This window comes from Argiope bruennichi, chromosome 8 (genome assembly GCF_947563725.1).
Source record: "Argiope bruennichi chromosome 8, qqArgBrue1.1, whole genome shotgun sequence".
NCBI classification, from domain to species: domain Eukaryota; kingdom Metazoa; phylum Arthropoda; class Arachnida; order Araneae; family Araneidae; genus Argiope; species Argiope bruennichi.
Window position 1 is genome coordinate 10,278,366 of NC_079158.1, and position 21,633 is coordinate 10,299,998.

The 21,633-nt window shown below is 29.1% G+C and overlaps 1 protein-coding gene across 3 annotated transcripts; it reads right to left on the reverse strand.

Moving 5' to 3' along the window:
• Window positions 1-329: 329 nt before the first annotated feature.
• LOC129981068 (zinc finger protein 277-like) lies at window positions 330-21,310 on the reverse strand. Of its 3 annotated transcripts, none has more exons than XR_008785286.1 (12): window positions 21,113-21,310; window positions 20,174-20,230; window positions 18,831-18,904; window positions 16,871-16,962; window positions 15,546-15,610; window positions 15,421-15,466; window positions 13,402-13,534; window positions 8,673-8,737; window positions 7,890-7,986; window positions 5,291-5,383; window positions 1,587-1,728; window positions 330-661 (listed from the first exon to the last, which is right to left on the reverse strand). XR_008785286.1 is itself a non-coding variant. In XM_056091711.1 (12 exons), the coding sequence occupies exons 1-12, from the start codon at window positions 21,129-21,131 to the stop codon at window positions 556-558; spliced, it is 969 nt and encodes a 322-aa protein (XP_055947686.1). In that variant the 5' UTR covers window positions 21,132-21,308; the 3' UTR covers window positions 330-555. The 3 variants fall into 3 exon arrangements, 2 of the variants coding, with proteins under 2 accessions (XP_055947686.1, XP_055947685.1); XM_056091711.1 differs by having other exon boundaries at window positions 1,587-1,711; window positions 18,831-18,901; window positions 21,113-21,308; XM_056091710.1 differs by having other exon boundaries at window positions 1,587-1,711; window positions 21,113-21,307.
• Between the last annotated feature and the right edge of the window lie 323 nt (window positions 21,311-21,633).

A 21,633-nucleotide genomic window follows, 5' to 3' on the forward strand; every position in this document is an offset into this window, starting at 1 on the left:
TATCTAACTAAGCTTCTTCTAAGGGTTCTGTGCAGCACAAACTGGTGCAGCTCAATCCAGCATGCGACATTATAGTGTCCCCTTGCTACTCGCTCTGCAAGCGAGTCAGTTTTTGACGCTTTGTTCTTCTCATTGAAGGGAGGTTCGACTGTATTTTTAAGGAAATTGGAATAAGCATTTCATATTTTCATTTCGAATGAATATGTCAAAATTTTTTTCTCCTTCATAATCACTGTGATGTCATTTTCTTACTGTATCATTTTCACCGGCTCATGCAGTTATAATTATTGGCTAGACCACCAGATTTAAAAATAATTATTTTGTACACATTTGGAATAATTATAATTGTGCTTTTATTGCAGACCTTAATGTATTTCACTATGCAGTAATATAATTCTTAAATTATTATCAGTTGGTACATTAACAAACACAAACAATTAATTTTTGAAAACATTAAAATCGTGCACTATTTTTGAAAACACACAAATGTCCCAATAACAATAAATTACAAATTAGAAAGTGTGCACTAAACAAACGATTTCTATTTACACCTGATCACACTGGAATGTCTTCGGGGTAGATTGCTCCTTCTTCGCAGTCCGAGTTTTCGTCCTCCAGAGCGCACAGCAGGCTGTCGTTCTCAAAAGTTGGAAAATAATACCTGAAATAATTTTAAAAATACATTTAAAAACTCATTCTGAAATTGAATTTTGCTTTTCAAAGTAAATTCTCTTCGAAGCCGTAATAAATAGAAAATAATCACGGAGTTTATAACGAAAATAAACTATGCAATAGGAGATTTATGCAGCAAAACAGCAAAAGTACTTATTTATACAGAAACACATAATAAGAACATAATCAGAATCATGAAGAATGCATATGATGTAAACGTCAAGTATCTGACGCATGCGCAGCTTTGACAGCCTACGTAACAATTTTAGGACAGAGAGGTTTGATGTCCAACAGAAACAAATAAAATTTGGCATCCTTTGAATAGATTCGACCGAAATTTGACACATTTATTCCTTAGCATCTAGTAGGATTAACTTCATTATTAAAATGTGTCTTTGGCAAAGGGGTTATTTTGTTTTCCGTCCTAATTTTCAAATAAATTACAATAAAAAAATGCCACTCATTATGAATGGACAGAAGTTAATAGGGTGTAAAGAATAAATTATTAATATAAAAAGGGACTGACAGAAAGAATGATAAATTGATGGAGTATTAACCGTTCGAATAGGTGGACTCGCAAATGCTTACAAATGATAAATCCTCAATTTAAATAATTAAATTCAACAATTTTAACTATTACATGAATAAATTATACATTATGAAGATTGATCATATGGCAAAAATTTATTTTCCATGTTCCTAGTCATTACATTGTGTAATTTCATTCAATCTAATTAATAAAATCTTTAAAATTACTAATTTATTTTTCTATATTTGAAATTGCTTCCCTTTCAAGATTTTTGTTTAGTTAAATCTGAACATACATCGTTGCAGATACGATTATATTCGATTAAAAAAAAATATCTAAAGTAATTATTTATTTAAATGATAATGTAAACACAAAGCTGACTCACATGGGCTGATCCCAGAGAGATGGGTGGGGCAAGATGGTTAGGTGGCCAGACATCGTTAAGTGTGTCAGCAAGTCTACATGGAAGTCGAACTTTAAGTCACAGGAAATACACTCTTTCTCATGCATCTGCATCCAGAAAACATCTTTTGAGAATAATATGTTGTGAGGCATACATATGAAAAAAAAAAAGTATGTGATGAAAAAGAAAAATAATTATGCAGCAACTGGTGCTACTCCTCCAAGTGTGTGTGTGTAAACAAGTGAAGCAAGGAAAGTATCGTTGAAGCAGATGTGAAGGATACTATAACGCACAAGCTTGACTTTTTTTTTTTTTTTTGTATCTGCAGTAAATTAATCCCCTGTAGACAGCTGATAATAGTCACAGCAGACGAATGATAATTTGGGAAGTTGTTTGATCTTCATTTTGTTAAAATGACTAGAAAACATAAATAATACTACTGAGTCGGATTTTGAGTATTCCTAATCGGTAAATGGCCATCAGGGATAGTTCCAAAGATGATCACTCATAAATGGAGAGCGAAGTACGTTCTGGTGGGTCCTCAACATATAAAGCTGAGCTCGTCAACTCAGAGCCTTGGCAGTAGCGAAGCAAGGGCAAATAGCGGCTGGACAATAATATGATTTTTCCGCCCTTGATAAACATCAGTTTAGCAAGTGAAATGGCACCAAAGCATGAGGTTATTTTTTCCCCCTTGTCATATTTAATTTAAAAAACTTTCATAATTACACTAATGTTTTGTCGCCATGCCGCCCTCTAAGTCTAGCGCTAGAGGCATGTATACCCCCATGACCATCAATCATATGCCATAGAAGGATGGAAAATCTCTGGGGAACTAACAGAGAAATTGTAGACCAAGTAAGAATTCATTCATTCTATCTTGATTGTTGATATGGGCTCAAAAGAATATCTTAGCGAAGTTTCTATCAACACTGTTAATGATGCAGCTAAAACAATTCCGTTTAGAGATCGTACAAGACATGCCAATGAGTTTTAACTTTCTCAACACTGCCATTTCGCGCGATGGGTCCTGGTTTAATGAGTAAGAGGTAGGAACAAAAACTGCAGCTCTCGTAATAAAAACATCCAACATCCCCAAGTTAAAAAAAAATGCAGCAAACAACTACGCCAGGCTTCCTGCTCTTGCTACAATTGACTTCCGGCAGGAGAATACGACAAATCAGTAGCGTGTCATCCCAAAAGAGATGCTTTTGGTAAAAACCACGTGCAGCACACCAAGAGCATTATTTTGATATGATATTTTTTAAAAATTACATATTTTTGGATAAAATAAATTACAAATATTGTTACTAAATATTATTAAAAATATTTTAAATATATTAATTAAATATTTTTTTAAAAAAAAATTGATAAAATGTTTTAAGATGGGTTTCTATGGCTTTTCTCAGCTCCTTGAACTTATCTTTTTCCTACAGAATGAACCATGCTTTGGAAAACACGGAAGAACGGTCTGACGAGAAGAAAAAATGGCCCACTGAGCCATCAAGAGCACGCAGAAATGCCGCAAAATAAAGTGGTATGGGCTCAACAAATGTCTGAAAATATACCGGAAGAAACAAACATCATAAACTTTGCAGGGCAATTCACAAATCTGTAGGAGGTCTCTTCTAAGTAGCGCGTTATAAGGTATCACATATAAGTTCAATAATGTTAAGGCTTGCGGACTTATTTAGGTGACCATCAGAAGTGTCTAAAGGAAAGAGAGTGCTCCTTGAGCTACTCGATAGTAATTATCGACTTATGGGATGTCACATTGTCCTGGTGGAATTATCGAAATCCATCGAAATGCACAATACATTTGAATGGGTGTAGGTAAACGGACAGGACGGTCACTTCTCAGAATCATCTTTTAACATATTAGGAATTCCGCATCACACCAATTACACACCTCCTATACCATCTCAAAGACTACTATATTGAACCATCCCCTACAATATGTAAAGTTCATGGATTCATGAGGTTGTCTTTATACCCGTCCATCCGCCCGGTACAATTGGAAACGAGATTCATCAAAGTGTTTCGAGTCATCGACAATTCAATAGGACAGCATTGTTGGTGGTCCTAGGAGGCGTAAATCTTTGTAACGTGCAGTCAAAATAATATTCGAGTAGGCTTTTGACTCCAAAATCAGTTCGAGATCAAGAACAGTTCGAAAGCTGACACTTGTTTATACCCAACATTGAAATCAGAGGAAATTTGTAGAAGTTTTGCACGTCTACTTCGTTTAAAAATTCTCATCAGTCGACGATGGTTGCGTTTTTTCCCGAGATCTTTTTCCCGCCGTGTCGATTTTGAAGATTTGATGTTTTGTCGGATATTAGATACTCACGAAATTGTAGTACACGAAAACATATTTTGTCGCTAACTCGAACATGTTAAGTCCCATCTCTAGAGTGTCAAATTTAATGAAACATTCAAAATCATTTAAATCTTGATAACCTGTCATGACAGCAGCCAGAATCGATCTAACAGCTCTGCAAGACACTTATTGCCTTATATAGGCGCAGACCACATCCTATTACGTTGATGAGTTGCATAGCTCCTTTAGTTGCATGCATACATTAGTTTTTCTCACTCTTCCATGTATAATGAAGAATACCGAGTATTCATTTTAAACATCTTCCTTAAGGTTCCAAAATTTATTTTAGATTTAAAAATTTCATGACAAGATTGCATACTAAATTCCATCCGTCTAAATCGCTACATTTTTTTAGTAGCGCCATTCATACGCATGTAAATATATAGACAATTAATCCATCGTTGGATTTAATACGAAATTTGAAACAAATCTGTACTGTTAATATTAGAGTACTTGAAAAACGAAACTTCGTTCGGTAGTGTTTTTTTTTTTTTTTTTGTAAAATTATGTTTTATTGGAGAAAATATTTAAATACGTATCACATACTGTTTACATATTAATATTTTTCAATCTTATTTCATCTAACATCCATCAGCGCCATCTCACAAAATTTTGAGGAACCAGTAGGTTATTATGTATCCTATAGCAACAATGCAAGTATCACAAAAATTTATGAGATGGTGCTGTATGACATCGTCAGCATATGAGCAGATAGAAAAAGGCTCCAATAGTTAATTATAAATTTTTGAGCGTGTCAAATCGCGTTTTTTATTTTCAGGACTTAAAAAGCAAAACATTAACTAAATATAAAATTTGATCCAAATCGTTAGAGACATTTCCGTGCTACACGAAATAAATTTGTATGCAAGCATATGCAAGAAATATATAATACATTTATACAAGAACTGCTCATTTAAAGTTCTAAGATTACATTCCGTATTTCATCATTTAAAGTTGTGTTTTTGAGTTGTGGCATTCGCAAATGCACTGTCATGACCCCCCCCCCCCAAGAAAAAATCATCTTCGGACTCAGAAAAAATTGATAAAACAGATCGAACTCTCAGAGTCAAATCTGTTGATGAGTTTGTATAAGGGAGATAAAGTAAACTGCAAAAATACTAACGCAGCTGAAATGTTCGTAAATAATTGTTTATTCTCTGCATAGTAGAATAATATATGAACATCTACAAAAAAATATTATTTTCAGCGACACATTTTCTTCTAAAGTCAGTTTTTGTATTCATTTGTGGCACTTTAATTATATATCATAGCGTTCTCATTTTAATTTAACAAAAAATGTATTTACCTTTTTCCGTATGTAGTTGACTAATCTGATTTGCTGATAAAAATTTAACTGATGAGCCGTCTTCAACTGCTTAAAGTCAAAACCATGTACTTCCTGAAATCAGAAAATTTTAAAATCATCAGGGGCATTTTTTGATTTGCCACATAACCAACACACAGCAGTACCAAAATAATCGCAATTTTCAAGTCAGAAGTTTAAACCAACTTTGGGTCAAAGAAGAGAAATACGAATCTTGTCCTCTTTCGATAGACATGTCACACAGAACAAGAAAATGACTTCCATAAAATTTGCCAGGTAATTACTCCAAATAATTTTCAGCTATATTAGCACAAGATGTCATGAACTCAGGTGACAATTTAGTAAGCAGGCAGACATCACAATTTTCATGCAGTATCTATGGTGGCAATTTTAAAATGTAACTGAGATATAAAATTTTGCCTGCATTTTAATGTTTAAAAATCTTTTATGACTTTTGATTAGCTATATAATTACAGGGGTGTTTGTGGGACCCCAAAAAATCCCCTGAAACTTTTACGGACTTACTACCGGCATTTTGGAGTTTCGAGAAGGGGGGGGGGGAGAAATGAAAAATTACAATTATGAAATATTGAATGACCAAATTATAAAAGTTCAATGAATTAATTACTTTTTTTGCAAAATTAATAACCATAAATTTTCAAACATATAAACTACTACATTTTATGCAAATATTTTAAATTACCTGAATTAATTCTTTAAAAAAATTATCTAATTTCTGCTGCTTTTTTTTTATTTTCTGATGTTTGTGGGCTTGTCTTTCTTTTGTGGTGAACTTCATAATTGCAGGAAGATTGACTTTTATTTTCCTCATTTACAGTTGAAGAAATTTCCTCGAGAACTGCACATGCAGAGGTAGAAGCAGTTTGCTTTTCTGCTAATGTAGAAGGTTTTTCAGAGACTTTTATAGGTGACTCATCTGAAATACATGTTTTTAAGTCCTCTTGATATGTTTTCCAACTTCTGTTCATATTCAGTAAGAGATCTTTGTGAATTGGATCAGTCATTGGATTTTTTGAGCCATATTTTTCACATGAGGTTTCTTTAGAAGCCATTAAATCATATTTAATAGTCTGCACTGCATCTAGGGAATCAATCTTAAGAGAGGTTCTATAGTCAGTGACAAGTGTATCCATTAAGTTGAATGCACTTTCCACTAATGGGCCATGGAAGCAGCTAAGGCAGGCTTTGACCAATTTAGCCAATGTAGTATACTTATAATCATTTGTGAAATCATCTTTTAAATTAAAAACTTTAGACCAATATTTATCAATTGTACACTTGACTTGATTTCCACTTTCATCAGATGTGTAGAGCATTTCTTTGGTGATATCAATATCACTCTGGTATAACCTTATTTCAGCTTCTACTTTTGACTTTTCATTATCACTAAAAATATGGGACATAAAAGATGATAATTTTTCAAAAGCTAATATTGTACTGGTTTTACCTCTTAGCTCTGAATCTAATGCTGTAAAACTAATTAGATATGAATTTTTAAGGGGTAATTTCTGTTTCATATGCTGAAATTTCAAAGTGAAATTCTCTTGCGTACATAAATAAAAAAATATTTCAATAAGAGAAACGAAAAATTTACACGTGCATCAATAAATGAAACGAAAATTTTACACAGCGGAGAAAAAAAAGTTGCGAAGCGATCAATGACAAATAGCTAATACGGCGAAAAATCCCCCTTCTCTACTTATTGGCGCCATGCCAGGAGAGATAAGACCTTTGAACCCAGAGTCACGTGATCGCACATCTGGTCGCGAAGTCTCTCCCTTTTTTTTCTGCCGCGCCTACTTGCCGAAAAGAATCCAGAAGAGAATATCCGAGAACCGGGGGAATGAGTCATAACTCGCAATAAGGAAAGAACAAAAAAGAAGTTTTTCCCCCCTTTTCACGCATTATCACTGCCTTTGGAGAAAGAAAGGAAAAGTTTTCACCACACACGCTGACCTTGCGTTTTCTGCTTTCAAAGCAAACAAAATCGCCCAGATCAAAATAAATAATTCATTATTATTCCTACTTCCTTTTGAACGACGATCCCCGGAATTTCCGGGTATCGAAGTTCAAAATCCCCGGAATTCCGGGGTTTCCCCGGAGCACAAACACCCCTGAATAATTGTATATTTCGATAGATTGAAAAATGTGATCAACAAATTTAATATGCTGAAATTTTTATAGATGGCATCACATACATGAAAAAATAAGGCTAAGAAAAATTATCTCACTTACTCAGAAATTCAATTATACAACTGATTTTTTTTCTTTCTGTTCCATCAATTTTTTTCTGTTTTTCTTTCTGTCATTTTGCAAAGCCATTGAGTTCTTTCAAACTAAAGACATGCATCATCTACACATTTTATAATTGCAAGCAAACTTCGCATGAAATATATGATGAAATGACTGATTCACATTCATTTTGATTAGAAATAAAATGCAATTCATATCATTTAGTATAACTTTAATATTTTCATGTCTGTAAATATATGCTTGAGTGACAAATTCCTCCACAATTTTAATAACAGCAAAAGAAAGTTTAAGTGGGAAATATACGGACCTTCATATGCTGCCAGGCTTGGTTGAAATCACAAGCAGAATCTGAGCAGAACAAGCAAACATAGGTGACACTGCAATCACCCCAATCCATCAGTTCCCTAAAATATTCATGATTATCAAATATTTTAATTTGAGAAAGGAACAATTGTCTGCATTGAGGCAGGTGTGGAGAAAATAGTCATAAAAGAGTTTTAGGAGTCGAGTCAATGTTTTACATAAATAAAACAGGACACCGATATTTGCTGTCTTGAAGAATAGAAAAAGAAAATATTAACAATTATGAAGAAATTAGAACTCGAAATTTGAATGCATCTTCATTTTTCAGATATCTTAGGAAGAAAGGGGGACACATGCCTATCTATCGAAAATATAATGAAATAAACACATCAAAATTAGTAAGATGTCCATGTGCATGAGAACACAAATAAGTTACAATTTCGAAAAAAGAAAATAGGTATGCGGATGTGTCATCGAAACTGCAAAAGAAGACATTCACACTTTCCTTGACTACACCATGAAGCGTAACCTATCATTATAATATTCAAAAAAGAAGGCTGAGGTTAGTTTGTTTTAAAATTAAAATGATGCAACAAACACTGACAGCTTTAGAATTTTTTGTCTTTAACTATTTTCTCTTTAATAATCAATTTTCAAATAAAGAAAGCTTATTTTTGGTAAAATAGCGAATAACTTTTTAGATATTAATCTTTAGAAATTTTACAGAATTTCTTTATTTAATAAAAAATTAACAAATAACAGAAATCATAGATTCAAACACACTCACTTTCCACTGTCTTGAGAATAATCATCAGCTTCTTTTTCAACATCTTTCCATGTTTTGCCTGATTCCTATTATGGAATGTGGACCAATGAGACACATTTAGAGAAAAATTCACACATTCGAACATGACACCGGCTTAGAAGATAGAAAGTTGAACTTCATAAAACAATGAATTATATGAAATGCAGACACTAAGAAATAAAATAAGCAAGCTAAACTGAACAATAAAATGCATAAATTTCGATAAAAAGCGTTTGAAATATTAAAAATATTATAGAATCATTACACGAAAGAAAACTAATCAATCTGAAGAATGATAAAAATGCCGACACACGCATTGACGCGGCAATATGTCATTTCTAAATTTTAATAAATTTTACAAAAAAAAAAAAAAATGTCAAAGAACTTTAAAGTAAAGATGTATTTCCCCCCCCCAAAAAAAAAAAGAATTACAAATTGTAAAAGTCTTATCAATTCTAACTGAGCAGGAAAAAGTTCAAACAATTTTAACATAGGTTTTAATAAATATTTCATAAACTGTTCGCCCTATTTTAAACATATGCAAAATATATAAAACCCTACAACTATATTTTAAACAAATATTGTTCTTAGTATTCTGTAAAAAAAATTTTATTTTTCCTATTTCCAATTTTTTTGTTTTGTCTTATATTCATTATCATAAATATGCTAATATCTCGAAGTTTTTTTTCCTTTTCTTTCCCCCAAATTAAAAACACGGTTACACCCTGGTCATGGAACCAAAACTTTATTATATTAATTAAACAGTAATTATATTTTAGAAATTTCAAAATATTGCACTGTCATCCACAGCATGCAACTGTACGAAATAAAATGCACGAGGGAGTAAGTGAAGCAGTGGGGGTCGGGTACTCTCTAAATAAAGGTGTTAAACCGATCTACCTACTATAAAACTGCGGGCCATGGATAAAGCTACAAATGCTTTGCAAGAAACTGGCGAATAATAGTTAAGTAATATTAATTTTTTTCACAAATTTTGAATTTTTATTGAAGTTATCGTGTGATCCTTAGCGATGTTTTTGGCAATCAATACATAGCACAATACAATTGATTCCGTCCGTTTTTTCCTATCGATTAAAGCCAGAATTTGACACAAAACTGCAATTTTAGTCACAAAATCACAGACCGAATTTGATATATTTAAATCATTGCATTTCTTAAATGTAGCGTTTACAGACCGACAAAAAGTCAGCCCAATCCTTGATGGATTTAGTTCAAAATTTTAATGTTAACTGCATTTGAGAGGTTAAATGCGTGTATCAAATTTTATACATATAGCTCTCTTTGCTTTGTAGTTTTTGTATTAACCTATATTTGGACAGACAGACTTCCACAGAATACGTTTCGCTCACAAACTAATAGCAGTCTACAAATTTGTCGCAAAGAACATACATTAAATTTCATTCATCTAGCTAAAAGCGTTTTACAGATCAACCTAATACCATAGTAATCAACATTATACCACAGACAGTACAGACAGACATAATGATAACTAAGTCCACACTTTTCGAACTCAGGAAAGCCTAAAATGATGAGTTTCGCCAAAATCTTGAGGTCAAATTTTTTGACGATTACAATGCTTTCTCTGGATTCCATATACGAGAAAACAGGAAGGGACTGCGGTTCTCATCTACACAAATATGAAACAATGCAAGCTAAATAAAAGTAAATGAAATTTAATGATTTTCATAGAGTGCACCTGAATATCTTTAATCATAGGTTTGATCAGTTTGAAAGTTATAACATCGTAGACAGAATCATAGAAATTTCGTCTGTAAATAAACTGCTGATAAAATTTTTCTTCGAGCATGTCTGCCATTTCAATTTTATTTCATGTCTTTAATTAGAATCATTCTACTTAAATTAAACAACATTCAGTATGCTTACATGACACTCCTATTAGAAATCGTTTGTGCACCATCAATTTTTCTCAGTGCACAAACTTAATCCCTAATTTATTTAGTTCTGCACGTTCTTCTGTCTAAATTCACTAACAATCTAAAGTAAATTTCAAGTGAAGTATTATCTCTCTTTGTACAGAGATAAACTCCTGGCTCTTTAGCAGAGTCTTCTACCGGACGTTTGAATCGCTTCCTAATGATGCTAGAAGCTAACATTTCTGCATAGCAGAAAATTTTTCAAAACCCAAAATTAAAAAAAAAAAATTAATTAATTATAAAAATTTTAAAATTACTGTTTAATGAAATGTTTCTTGTAAAAAAATACGAAAATACTGCCGATAAATATACTTTTATTTTTTTAAGATCTGAATTCCAGGGTTTATTTTATGTTCATACCCAATTCTGTAAATCTTTATTAAGGAGTATGGAAGATTCATTAAGAACATTTATTTCCAAGTTAAATTATTAATTCTCTGAAATGTGAGAGGTGTCTGAAATTTAGGTGTGGAGACATCTTATAAAATTTTGTACTTCTTGTTCATGATCTCTTTGAATTATCGTGCTGAAAGACAGGCATAATTTTAAGAATCTTTTATTTCGTTCTTCCTTTCTGACTAAGAGGAACATGGAAATTTTGACAGTCTTGAAATGGAATATTTTATGACTTTCTTTCACGCAATTTGGTAGGGCATTATTTAAAGTTAATATAAATAACTCTACACATGCACTGATAACTTAACTAGAGGTCCTAGAATCCAAATTTAGTGACATTCTGTCACTTCAATAAGTATCTCATGGAAAGAGAGAAGAAGTATGGTATTTTCTGAAGCAAGCTAATAAATTAATAAAACTAATATTATATTAAGAAGTGTGCAAAATAGTAGGACATTGTGATATAGTGGTAACAATAATAAAGCATTTTCTGGGAGCAATGTAACAGTAATATACACAGATCTCAGGTTAAAACTTTTCGTTGAACACTTCAGATGTTAAAGATATGTAAAAAAGGATAACACAGTTTTACAGACACTGCATGACGACTGCACAAGAATAAATCCATTGGAATAAGGGTGGATGACTTTGAAGGCATTCCCACTTTAGAAGGAAATGGATTTGTGTGATATCACTCATGATTTATTTATGACAGCATTTGAATAAGGTGTTGACATTGTGACATTAATAGTTGTATGTAGAGAATCATTTTATATTAAATCTGTATCATTCTAAAATTAATTAATTAACTTTTTTTCATGATATATGAAAAAAAATTACAACTATTAAAAAAATAAATCTCAAGATTTCGATGAATTTCAAGATTTCAAACCTCCTTGGGCTCAAAAAATACATTATTGGAATTATTCGGAAGAGCTACAGCATGAAATTCGGTATGTGACATTTTTCCAAATCAATCTATGAGAAGTCCATTTCTTCGTGCTTACGTAAACACAATAATTTAAAAATACAAATAACTAAGCAGACACAATATTAAACACTAAGTTTTACTACCTACTGATTATCTGCACATACATTAACATGGAAATGCAATGATTTAGTACATGGTCTTGGTAAGTAATATTGTAAATCTGCATGAATATTTGGTACAAAGGAAGATGCTCAATATCCACACTCAGTTTTCATCACTGCATTAGAAAGCATAAAATGTATTATGTTAGTATTTAAAAAAAGAAATCCTGAAGGGAGAATATTCTAACTAAATCTTATTTCTCATGGGTTTTTTTTTTTTTTTATATAAAATCCCTGACTTCTAGGATTCATAGCAATTAGTCTCAGATATGAGGCATGGCCTCTTCAAGGTAGATATTATTTATTTTTCTTTGTGTCAGCATAGTTTTGCAGTATAATTTTTTTTTTTTTCCTTCCCAGCATAAATCTCATAAAATTTTCATTACGTCTTTTTTTTTCTTTCTGAAAATCAATTTTTAAAAAAAGAAAGAGAAGAACAATTTATAAATTCGCTTTATAAGCTAGCACAGCAATTAAAAAAGAAGAGAACACAAATTAGGATAAAAGAATAAACACTTTAATGAGCTACATTTAATAATGGATTCTTTTCTTTTTTTTACTAAAACAAAACCAAAATAGAATACTTCATCTTTTAAATACTTTAAATATTTTGCCATGTTTGCCTGATGGCAGAATCTAAATTTCTAAAACCTGATTTCTGCAATTATCCTCTATGAATTAAAAATTATTGTAAATTCACCAGTAACATTCCATAACCTTGCTTTGAGGAGGAGCATAAATTTGGAGAAATGTTTTTGGTCGGGTGCTAAACAAAGACTAAGTAAATATACAAAACTGGAGAAAAATTAAAATGAAATCTATGAATTATTTGTCTTAATTAATTAAAATCATTAATTAGTTTAAACCAGGTTTGAAACAATCACGAGACTTCTCTATCGGTCTCTATTCCTATATATATAATTTTTTTAAACTTTCATTTTCAATTTTTCTAGCCAGCAAACAAAGTTTTGAAGCTTGACCGATTTTGATATGAAATAATAGCTATGATGTCATAGTTCTATGTCAACCTTTTAAAAAGGCATCTTCTGTCAAAGAAGCATACGTAATAATAAAGCAGTACTGGTAAAAGCAGCTAAAAAATATATGTGATTAAAAGATGATGATTGAGAATTTCCATTCATGCTTTATTCATTGCCTACACTATTTCGAGCTTCAAAACTCCCTAACCAAAACAACATTATGTTCACATATGATAATAATCAAGAAAAAGCAAGATAGACAAATGGCAGAAGAAAAACACAACTTACCAAATAATTAATTGAATAAAATCTGTCGTAGTATTTGTTAAGTGGATCGATTTTTTTATGTTGCTTTTTCCTCATGTGCTCCTTTAAAGTAAGGTAATCTCTATATATCCTTTCACAAAAGAAGCACTGCGAACTAGGAGAAAAAAAAAGAAGAATAAAAGCAAAGAAATCTGTTTCCTTGAAAGTATAAACTTGCTTCGAAACTGAAAAGTTTGACTATTAAACTCATATTAATGAATCTTCAATCTTCAACTGGTATTGAATTAATTCAGCATGAATATGGCACTCAACAACAATTATTCATCTTTTTATTGATTAGAAATAACAACAGTGCCAACTTTTAAATTTTGAGACATAAATATTAAGAGGCGCTTCAGTAAATAATAAAGAGAATAAATGAATAGAATCCTTCATTTCTAGTACAGGAAAAGAATACTAATTTCTTTTATCCAAATTCAAAACAGTAATTTTTATCCAAACAGTGATAGCTCCTTAATATTGACAGAAACGAAAAACAAATTTCATGCAATTTTCCTTCCTTTAATAACAGCAATTTATTTTATTTATACAGCAAATTTCAGAATATTTTATATACAGACAATCATAATTTATTATTTCTCCTCTCCTTCAATTCTTTTTAGTAAACTTTGGAATACTGAAAATTAATCTAATTAAATTTCCTTCTTTTATAATAGTTTCTGATCAATGTGGGATCCACACTGAATATTGTTTCTCACGCGATTGCAATTTAAATAATTGTTTTTCTTTCAAACTTTCATCTAGTGACCTAGTCATTTAATTTTGATTTCTAACCATCCTCCCCTCCCCTCTAAATGACTCCATTAAGTAAAACATCAGAAATGCATTTTTTTTCTTTGTGAAAAAGCTGCAGTTTAAATTGTTAAGATACGGTACTGATTAAAAGTATTTGAAAACTTTTAAAATGAAACAATAATAAGAAATCTCAATTATTTTTTAAAAAATTTCTCCATAAAAGGTCGGGTAAATTTCTCCTGAATCTTCACAATATGTAGGAATTCAATGACGATTCAATTATATGCACTTTTGTAGATCTGTCTAAAAAATTATGGAGAAAGAAATGGTTTGGGCTCATTGTGAAAAGTGCTACTGATACTGAGCCAAAATTAACTCCTTTGTTGCACACAAAATGAAATTCCTTTTTTGAAAATGGCAACATCTTTATGAATAGAATTGTAAATATTAATTTTTAAAATGAAAATAAATAATGCCAGATTAAGTTCCTCCATCCTAGGGAGGGGGAGAGGGGGGAATGTGTAAATTCAAATGTATTCAGTTATTTTCATCATATAGTATGCATATGTAATAATTTTATTTTGACCTCGTTCATAAAATGTTTTCTCACCAAATTATATTTAAACCTAAAAATACACTTTAACTTCACAATTGCACAGATTTCCCAAGCCTATCAGGATGCAACAATGGTTACATTAACTGTCCTAATAATTCTTTTATATCAGTTACAGTGTCAATGGCAGAAACAAAGAATCCCCTTCCTGAATGATTGCTTGCTTTTTCATTCTCCCTTTGCTTCATATTCTTAGAGGCGAAGCTATACTACTTTGCTCACCAATGAGCATGGCTTCAATTTCTGAACTTTTGGTAATAAAACAGAATTTGTCTCCTTGCCTTTTAAGAAATGAAAAAACTCCACATGATTAAATATTTCATGAAACAACAAAAGCCATTTGAATTTCATTGCAAATATAAAAGTAACTGTTGAAAATTATGCAATAAATAAATAAATAAAATGAAACACTAAAATATGTAATAGCAATAATAACTTCTTTTTTTATGGAAATGACTAGTTCATTTTCAAAACAGAATTGATAATTTTATCAGTGTCAAGTACATCTAAATGATCAGATGTCTATTAGGCATTTAAGCTGAAGACCAATGGCTACTACTGATTTGTTTTCACACTGTGATAATAAGTCATAGACGTGGTGGAATGATAAAACATGATTAAGAAATACCTACCCCTTTAGCATTTGTTCCAGGTGATCTAACAATTCATTTATAAACACTGAAATAGAGGAAAAGAAGTTATTAACATGAGTGAATGTCACAAGGTTTTTAACAAATATTGAATGAAATCTGTTTACCAATGTTATTTGGATCTCCAATGTAAAAATTGTGCTGTTCCTTTAAGTGGGCAAGTAGATTAGATCTATATAAAAAGTAAAAGAAAGAAAATTACAACCAGACAGAATTTTTAATTTATGATAACAGAATTTTAAAACATAGCCAAAAAGGAAGGTAAGAAGTGAAAAAAATGAACTTTCTTTATTGAAGAAACATCAATAACTGCCTTGCACTTTATAAGGCAAATTATTAATTAACATATGATATAAGATTTTTTAAGAAATCAAATACGTGAAGTTTTTAAGAGGTTAAAAAATTGACATTCCTTTTTAATACTTAAAATAGGAAATAAAGCAACTAAATTATATTCATTCAAATAATAGCTTATTCACTACCTAAAATTAAAAAAAATATATAGAAATTTATTATTTCAATATCGCATAAAACGTTGAAAAACCAGTTCAGACATATCAATTTTCAAGTAAAGGCAGTCTGTTGTTAGAAATGAATTAGACTGAATTAAAAAGTAAAAATTGTCATATCTTATTTTTATCAATTTCTTAATGTTTAATTTTATGCTTGTATATTACAAAATCTTGAGATCCATTCTTTTTCTTAAATTCACCTACAAGTGGTAGAACTCACATGGAATTAAAATTTAATTAAATGAATTGATGATTAATAATTAAATTTTAAAAATATTGAAATAGAATAGTCACACAAAAGCTAATCTGATATACAATAACAGTGACTTTTATTATAATTGAAATCTTGCTATTAAATAATGAAAATTTTATGAATAGTGAGTAATATTTAATATTTTATTAATAAAAGACATGAAAATATTTTCACTTCGTGCAAATCATACATATCAGCTAATCTCTAACGAATTAAAAGAAGATGATGTTTTGTTACTATGAAGATAAACAGATTTACCAGGGACTACCAACTTTCAAGCATGAGAGAGCTGAAATGCATCTCAAAATATTTCTTTTTTTTAAATTGGCTTTTAATTAATTAAAATAATATAATATTCAAAGAAATTTTCATTTTGTGATTAATTAATGAAACGTTAATTGCATATTTAACAGCATTTAGCATAGGTTTATATTATTACAAGATTTAAAACATTTCCTTCTTATTATCATCAGTTAAATACTTATATAATATTTGCTCTAAGTTAAATTTTTCTTTAAGCTTACTTTTAACAATAACACTAAATAAATATCAATACTTTGAATAAAAAATAATATATTTTAAAGACTTAAAAACAAAATTACATAAATTTTATTTGACATTCATTCTTGCTAGAAATCAAACAGATGATCTGATTAGAGAAATTTACCTGTTTCCAGTGAAATGCTTTTTGCAGAAGAGACAGTTTCTGGAGAAAGTGGTGTCCTCTCTTTCTCGTTGCAACTGATCCATGATACAAAGCTGCAAAAATCATGCATTGAAAATTCAAGAATTGAAATATTAACAACAAAAAAAAAATGATTGCACTGAGATTGTTGACAAAACTGCATTAGTTAAAATTTGAATATTGCTTCTCTGATACAGATTAATTCAAGTGCCATGTTTGTTCAAGGTGAATCAAATATGTGATAGATAAGCAAAGATAAAAAAGAATATAAAACTATATTTTAAATTCTGAAACATCTCCCTATTTCTCATAATTATAAAGTATATTAAAAGTAAGCAGCACACAATTGAGAAAAAATATTTTCCTTTCTAAACAAGATATCAGATCCAAGATTACATTTTTAAAAATTGAAAAAATACCAATGATACATTATTTGAAGTTAAAATAAAAACTGTAAAATAAAATAACTCATCAGTTAAGTCACAAAAAAGGTTCATATATATGTATATATATATATATATATATATGATACTAAATCAGATACTAAAGCAAGCTCATAGGAAACAATAAAAAAGTAAATGTTGCAAAAGGGATGACTTCTGTAGTAGTACTCAAGTTTGTAAGTAAGTAATATATGATACTATATCAAGTAAGTAATATATGATACTGATCAGATACTAAAGCAAGCTCATAGGAAACAATAAAAAAGTAAATGTTGCAAAAGGGATGATTTCTGTAATAGTATTCAAGTTTGATGCTGGTAATAAATGGATATTTTAGAATCAATATTAATAAAACATATAAATTTCTTTAAAAGAAATGTCACATTTTCTGCTTTGTTAGTGATTTAAAGAGGTTACTTTTTTTTAAGTTAGTAAGATTTGACTTTGATTTCATAATCAATGTTTATACCTGAAATCATTATATTATTTCTCACAGGTTTGATATCAGCATATGTACGAAGGAAGCAAAACAATAAAACAAGCAAACGAAAGAAACAAGCTCCACCTGCTTATTCCTCTCATATTCCATTTGTTTATTTTTATAAGCAAAACTGACATTGTCTAAGAGCCATATAAATTTTAGTTTCACCATAGTTTATCTTTACTTTTTTACATAGTTTCATTTATTTTTACCTTAAAAAAGTTGCAGGCTTTTAGGACTTTTTGATAGTATTAAATAGATAATAGGAATTATAATATGCAATATAAATAATATTAAAAATGTGATGGTAAAAATAAATTAAAAATAGATAAATAATTATAAAGAGTACAAAATAAATAATCCATGCTTATAAAGGAAAAGTGTATATATGTGTCATGATGTCCAGACAAATAGACTGCATTTGTAGCTAAGAAATTTGATACACAGGTTTAAGTTCTGTCTGAAAAATAAATATAGAGAGATATTTCTAAGTGCCTGCATAGATTTTTTCTCTCTCCCTAGAGTGGCTATTTTTAAAAATAAACATAAAAATGGCTGGCTAAATAAAAGGTAAAAAGTATTAGTAAGTATATAATATTCTTTTAAAATGTTTAATATGAAAAGAAATATAGTGTTTTTTTAAAATTGTACTGCATATGTTATTGATGTGTTATATTAAAATTTCATAGTGTTTTCTAAAATTTTATGAATATGAAAATATATTAATAAAAAACACTTTTGAATTTTTAACATAAATTTATGGAATTATTAAAGATTTAAAAGTACAAAAAGAAAGGGAAAAAAAAAACTAACAAAAATTATTCCTTTCATTATTATTAAAAGATTGTTACAAATTTTTCCATGATTTCTTTTGTCACAAAAATAATTATTATTTCTAAAATAATAATTTCTACTAGCTTGTATATGAAATGTCCAGTATACTTTACTTTTTATAAAGTTATTAAATGCAGAAAAGCACAAAACATAAATATTTAAAAATATTAAGAAATTCCTTTACATATATTTTTCTTCGGAGATTCCCATCCTGTTCATCTTTGTTAAAAAGAGAATAATAGTATTCAGAATTTTCTGCTAGAAAAAAAAAAAAGATATATATAATTTTTAAAACAAAATATATCAAATAAAATTTCTTTAAACAGAATTATTTAAAAGGGCTTGCAATTCTATTATAATTCAAAACAAATAGTATACCAATTTTCAAAACAAATAGTATACCTAGCAAAATTTTTGATGACTTTAAATAATTTCATCAATGAAGTAAAAAAGTATTTATAAATCTTAAGTCATTAAAAACTAATTCATATTTTACTGCATCCTTTTAACAGGCTTTTTTTAGTTTCTTAATATTAAATTCATTAGGGATAAAATTCTGGAAAATACTGCATTTATATTTTTCTTTGCTAACAGCTGAAACAAAACTAATATGAAATTTGGATACAGATTCTGGTTTTTTATTTAACATTTCAATTACTATTAAATTAAACCTGAAGAGTAGATATCAACAGATGTTGGTTATCAGAATTGATATTGAAAAGAAAATGGCTTATGGTAAATGAACAGAATTTTAGAAGCTTTTCTAGTATCCAAATTAACTATCATAAATTCCTTACCAATATGTCTTGAGAGGGATTTTTATGAAAAAAACACTTTACATGTTCTTTTTACTCAAAGAGATTAAGTGAAATATTAAAGGTAATCTAAAATAAATAACATAATAAATTTTACTTTTAATTTGAATTTAATATGGTCTGAATAACAATTTTAAGTAATCCAAATGATATATTTGTAATAAAATTATATGTGAAAAATGTAATGAACTAAAATTTAAAAAATTCAGAAATTCTAGATTTCAATAATTATAAAACATTAAAAAAATCTTGAAAAAGAGAAAACTTTATGAGTTATCTTGAGATATTGTTTCGACTAAATGCTTCATAAAGAAATGTTATGTTTTTTTCAAAGTATATTTTTTCAGCACTTATTAATTTATTAGCATAATAAAAAATAGACATTTTAAAAAAATAATTTCTCATTTTTTTAGTCTTTTATTCATAATTCATTGTTACAAAAATATTATGAAATACAAAAATTATTTTCCTCTCAAATTACCAACAAGTTTGCAGCAGATATTGAATTAAATGTAATCTATTAACTGTAATTATCAAAGTAGAGTATAATCATTAAGAATAAACAAGTGCACAAAATTTTGAAATTCTATTATAATAGGATGCCAAATTCTATTATAATAGGATGCAATTAATTGCAAAATTCCTTCTTTGCAAATATGAAATAAGTATAGTATGCAAAAAATAAGATGAAAAATAACAGCTAAATACTTACTGGCAACAGAAGTTTGAAAATGTTGGTCTTTCAGGGTTAACGCTTGGATTTTATTCTCTAAATAATAAAATGTTAAGTGATTAGTTAAAATAGCATTTTAAATACTTTTTACTGCACTCAAACAGACTAATTTTATCTACATTTGTCTTTCAAGTATTTTAATACTATGAAACCGCAAGATGCTTTTTAACATTCCATAAAAGAAATATGGAGGAGGAGGATGAAAAAAAGAATGACATTTTCTAATTAAATTTGAAAACACTGCCATTTTAAAATATAGTCTTCCCATCTGAAATAAATAAAAAATAAATATTTGGTTATGATTATTTAGTAAATGTTTACTGTGTTCAGTTTTCATTCAAATTAATTTGATTTTGTTTTAATCTATTCTATAAGGAAACTACAGAGAAGATTTTAAAAGTTTAAATTGACATAAAATAACATAGAATTAAAATCTTAAGTACCTTGGATTACTATAAATTTAATTCTACTAATGCAAATTCATTAAAAATATTAAAGTTAAAAATGAAGCATTTATCATGCTAAAAACGTATATTCTTGCAACTCACTATTACTATCATGAGTTTAAATTATAAATTCCTCATTTTATATGATTTATATGCATATAAGTTGTTTAATTAAAAAAAAAAATGCCTGAACATCATTAATGTAAACATGAATTGAATAAAGTTCATAAAATGTTTTTCTACTTATGCTTTTATTTATTTAACGTAGGCCACTAGATTTTTAAAGGAAGGCAAAGTAACTTATTCACATTCACTTTCACACGGAAGTCAAAACAATGTCACAAAAATTATTCAAAGATTTAATTAAAAAAATTATTTGTTATTTTATATGATCAAAAAAGCTATTACAAAAACAACATCTCTTATAAAAACTAAAATAATGAAAGCGGTAATTTTTTTTCTTTCTGATTACCAATCGCATATAAATCCATAACCACAATAAGTTAAGAATATAATTCTACATCTCAAAAAGGTATAAACATAACATCCCTGAAGCGGTTCTTGTTTGTTTACATAAACATTTATTCAACAAGTGAAAATTTGGTTGTTTATTGCTGCAAAATCTTTGCAACAGGAATAAAGCTACGAATTAGAAGTGAAGAGAGATTAAAGCAGAGAAAATGAATGAAAGTAAAATTGTGGCATTGATTCAAAGCGATCTATGCAACTTTACGTGTGAATTAGATAAATTCAAATATAACTTTTAATTTTACTAATTAATAGTTACTAATTAAATTTACTAATTAAAAGAGGATAAAAGATGTAGGTTTTTGTAATGAGAAGCAATTAATTGTAAAATAAAGATTAAGTAAAAAAAAAAGAAGCCTTTCTCGTGAAATACAAAAATTAAAAATTTAAAACAATTAAAGAAAAATATTCGCGCTACAGAGCCAAAAAGAAAGCATTCTTTAATTGAGGGAGTAAAAAGAATAA

What these genes read in the sequence shown, in the direction of transcription:
- LOC129981068 (XM_056091710.1), bottom strand. An exon ending in TTTTCAAACTTCTGTTGCCA is followed by an intron (nt 18,905 to 20,173) that starts GTAAGTATTTAG and finishes TTTTTTTTCTAG; the next exon opens with CAGAAAATTCTGAATACTAT. An exon ending in TCTCTCTGGGATCAGCCCAT is followed by an intron (nt 662 to 1,586) that starts GTGAGTCAGCTT and finishes AAATTATTTCAG; the next exon opens with GTATTATTTTCCAACTTTTG.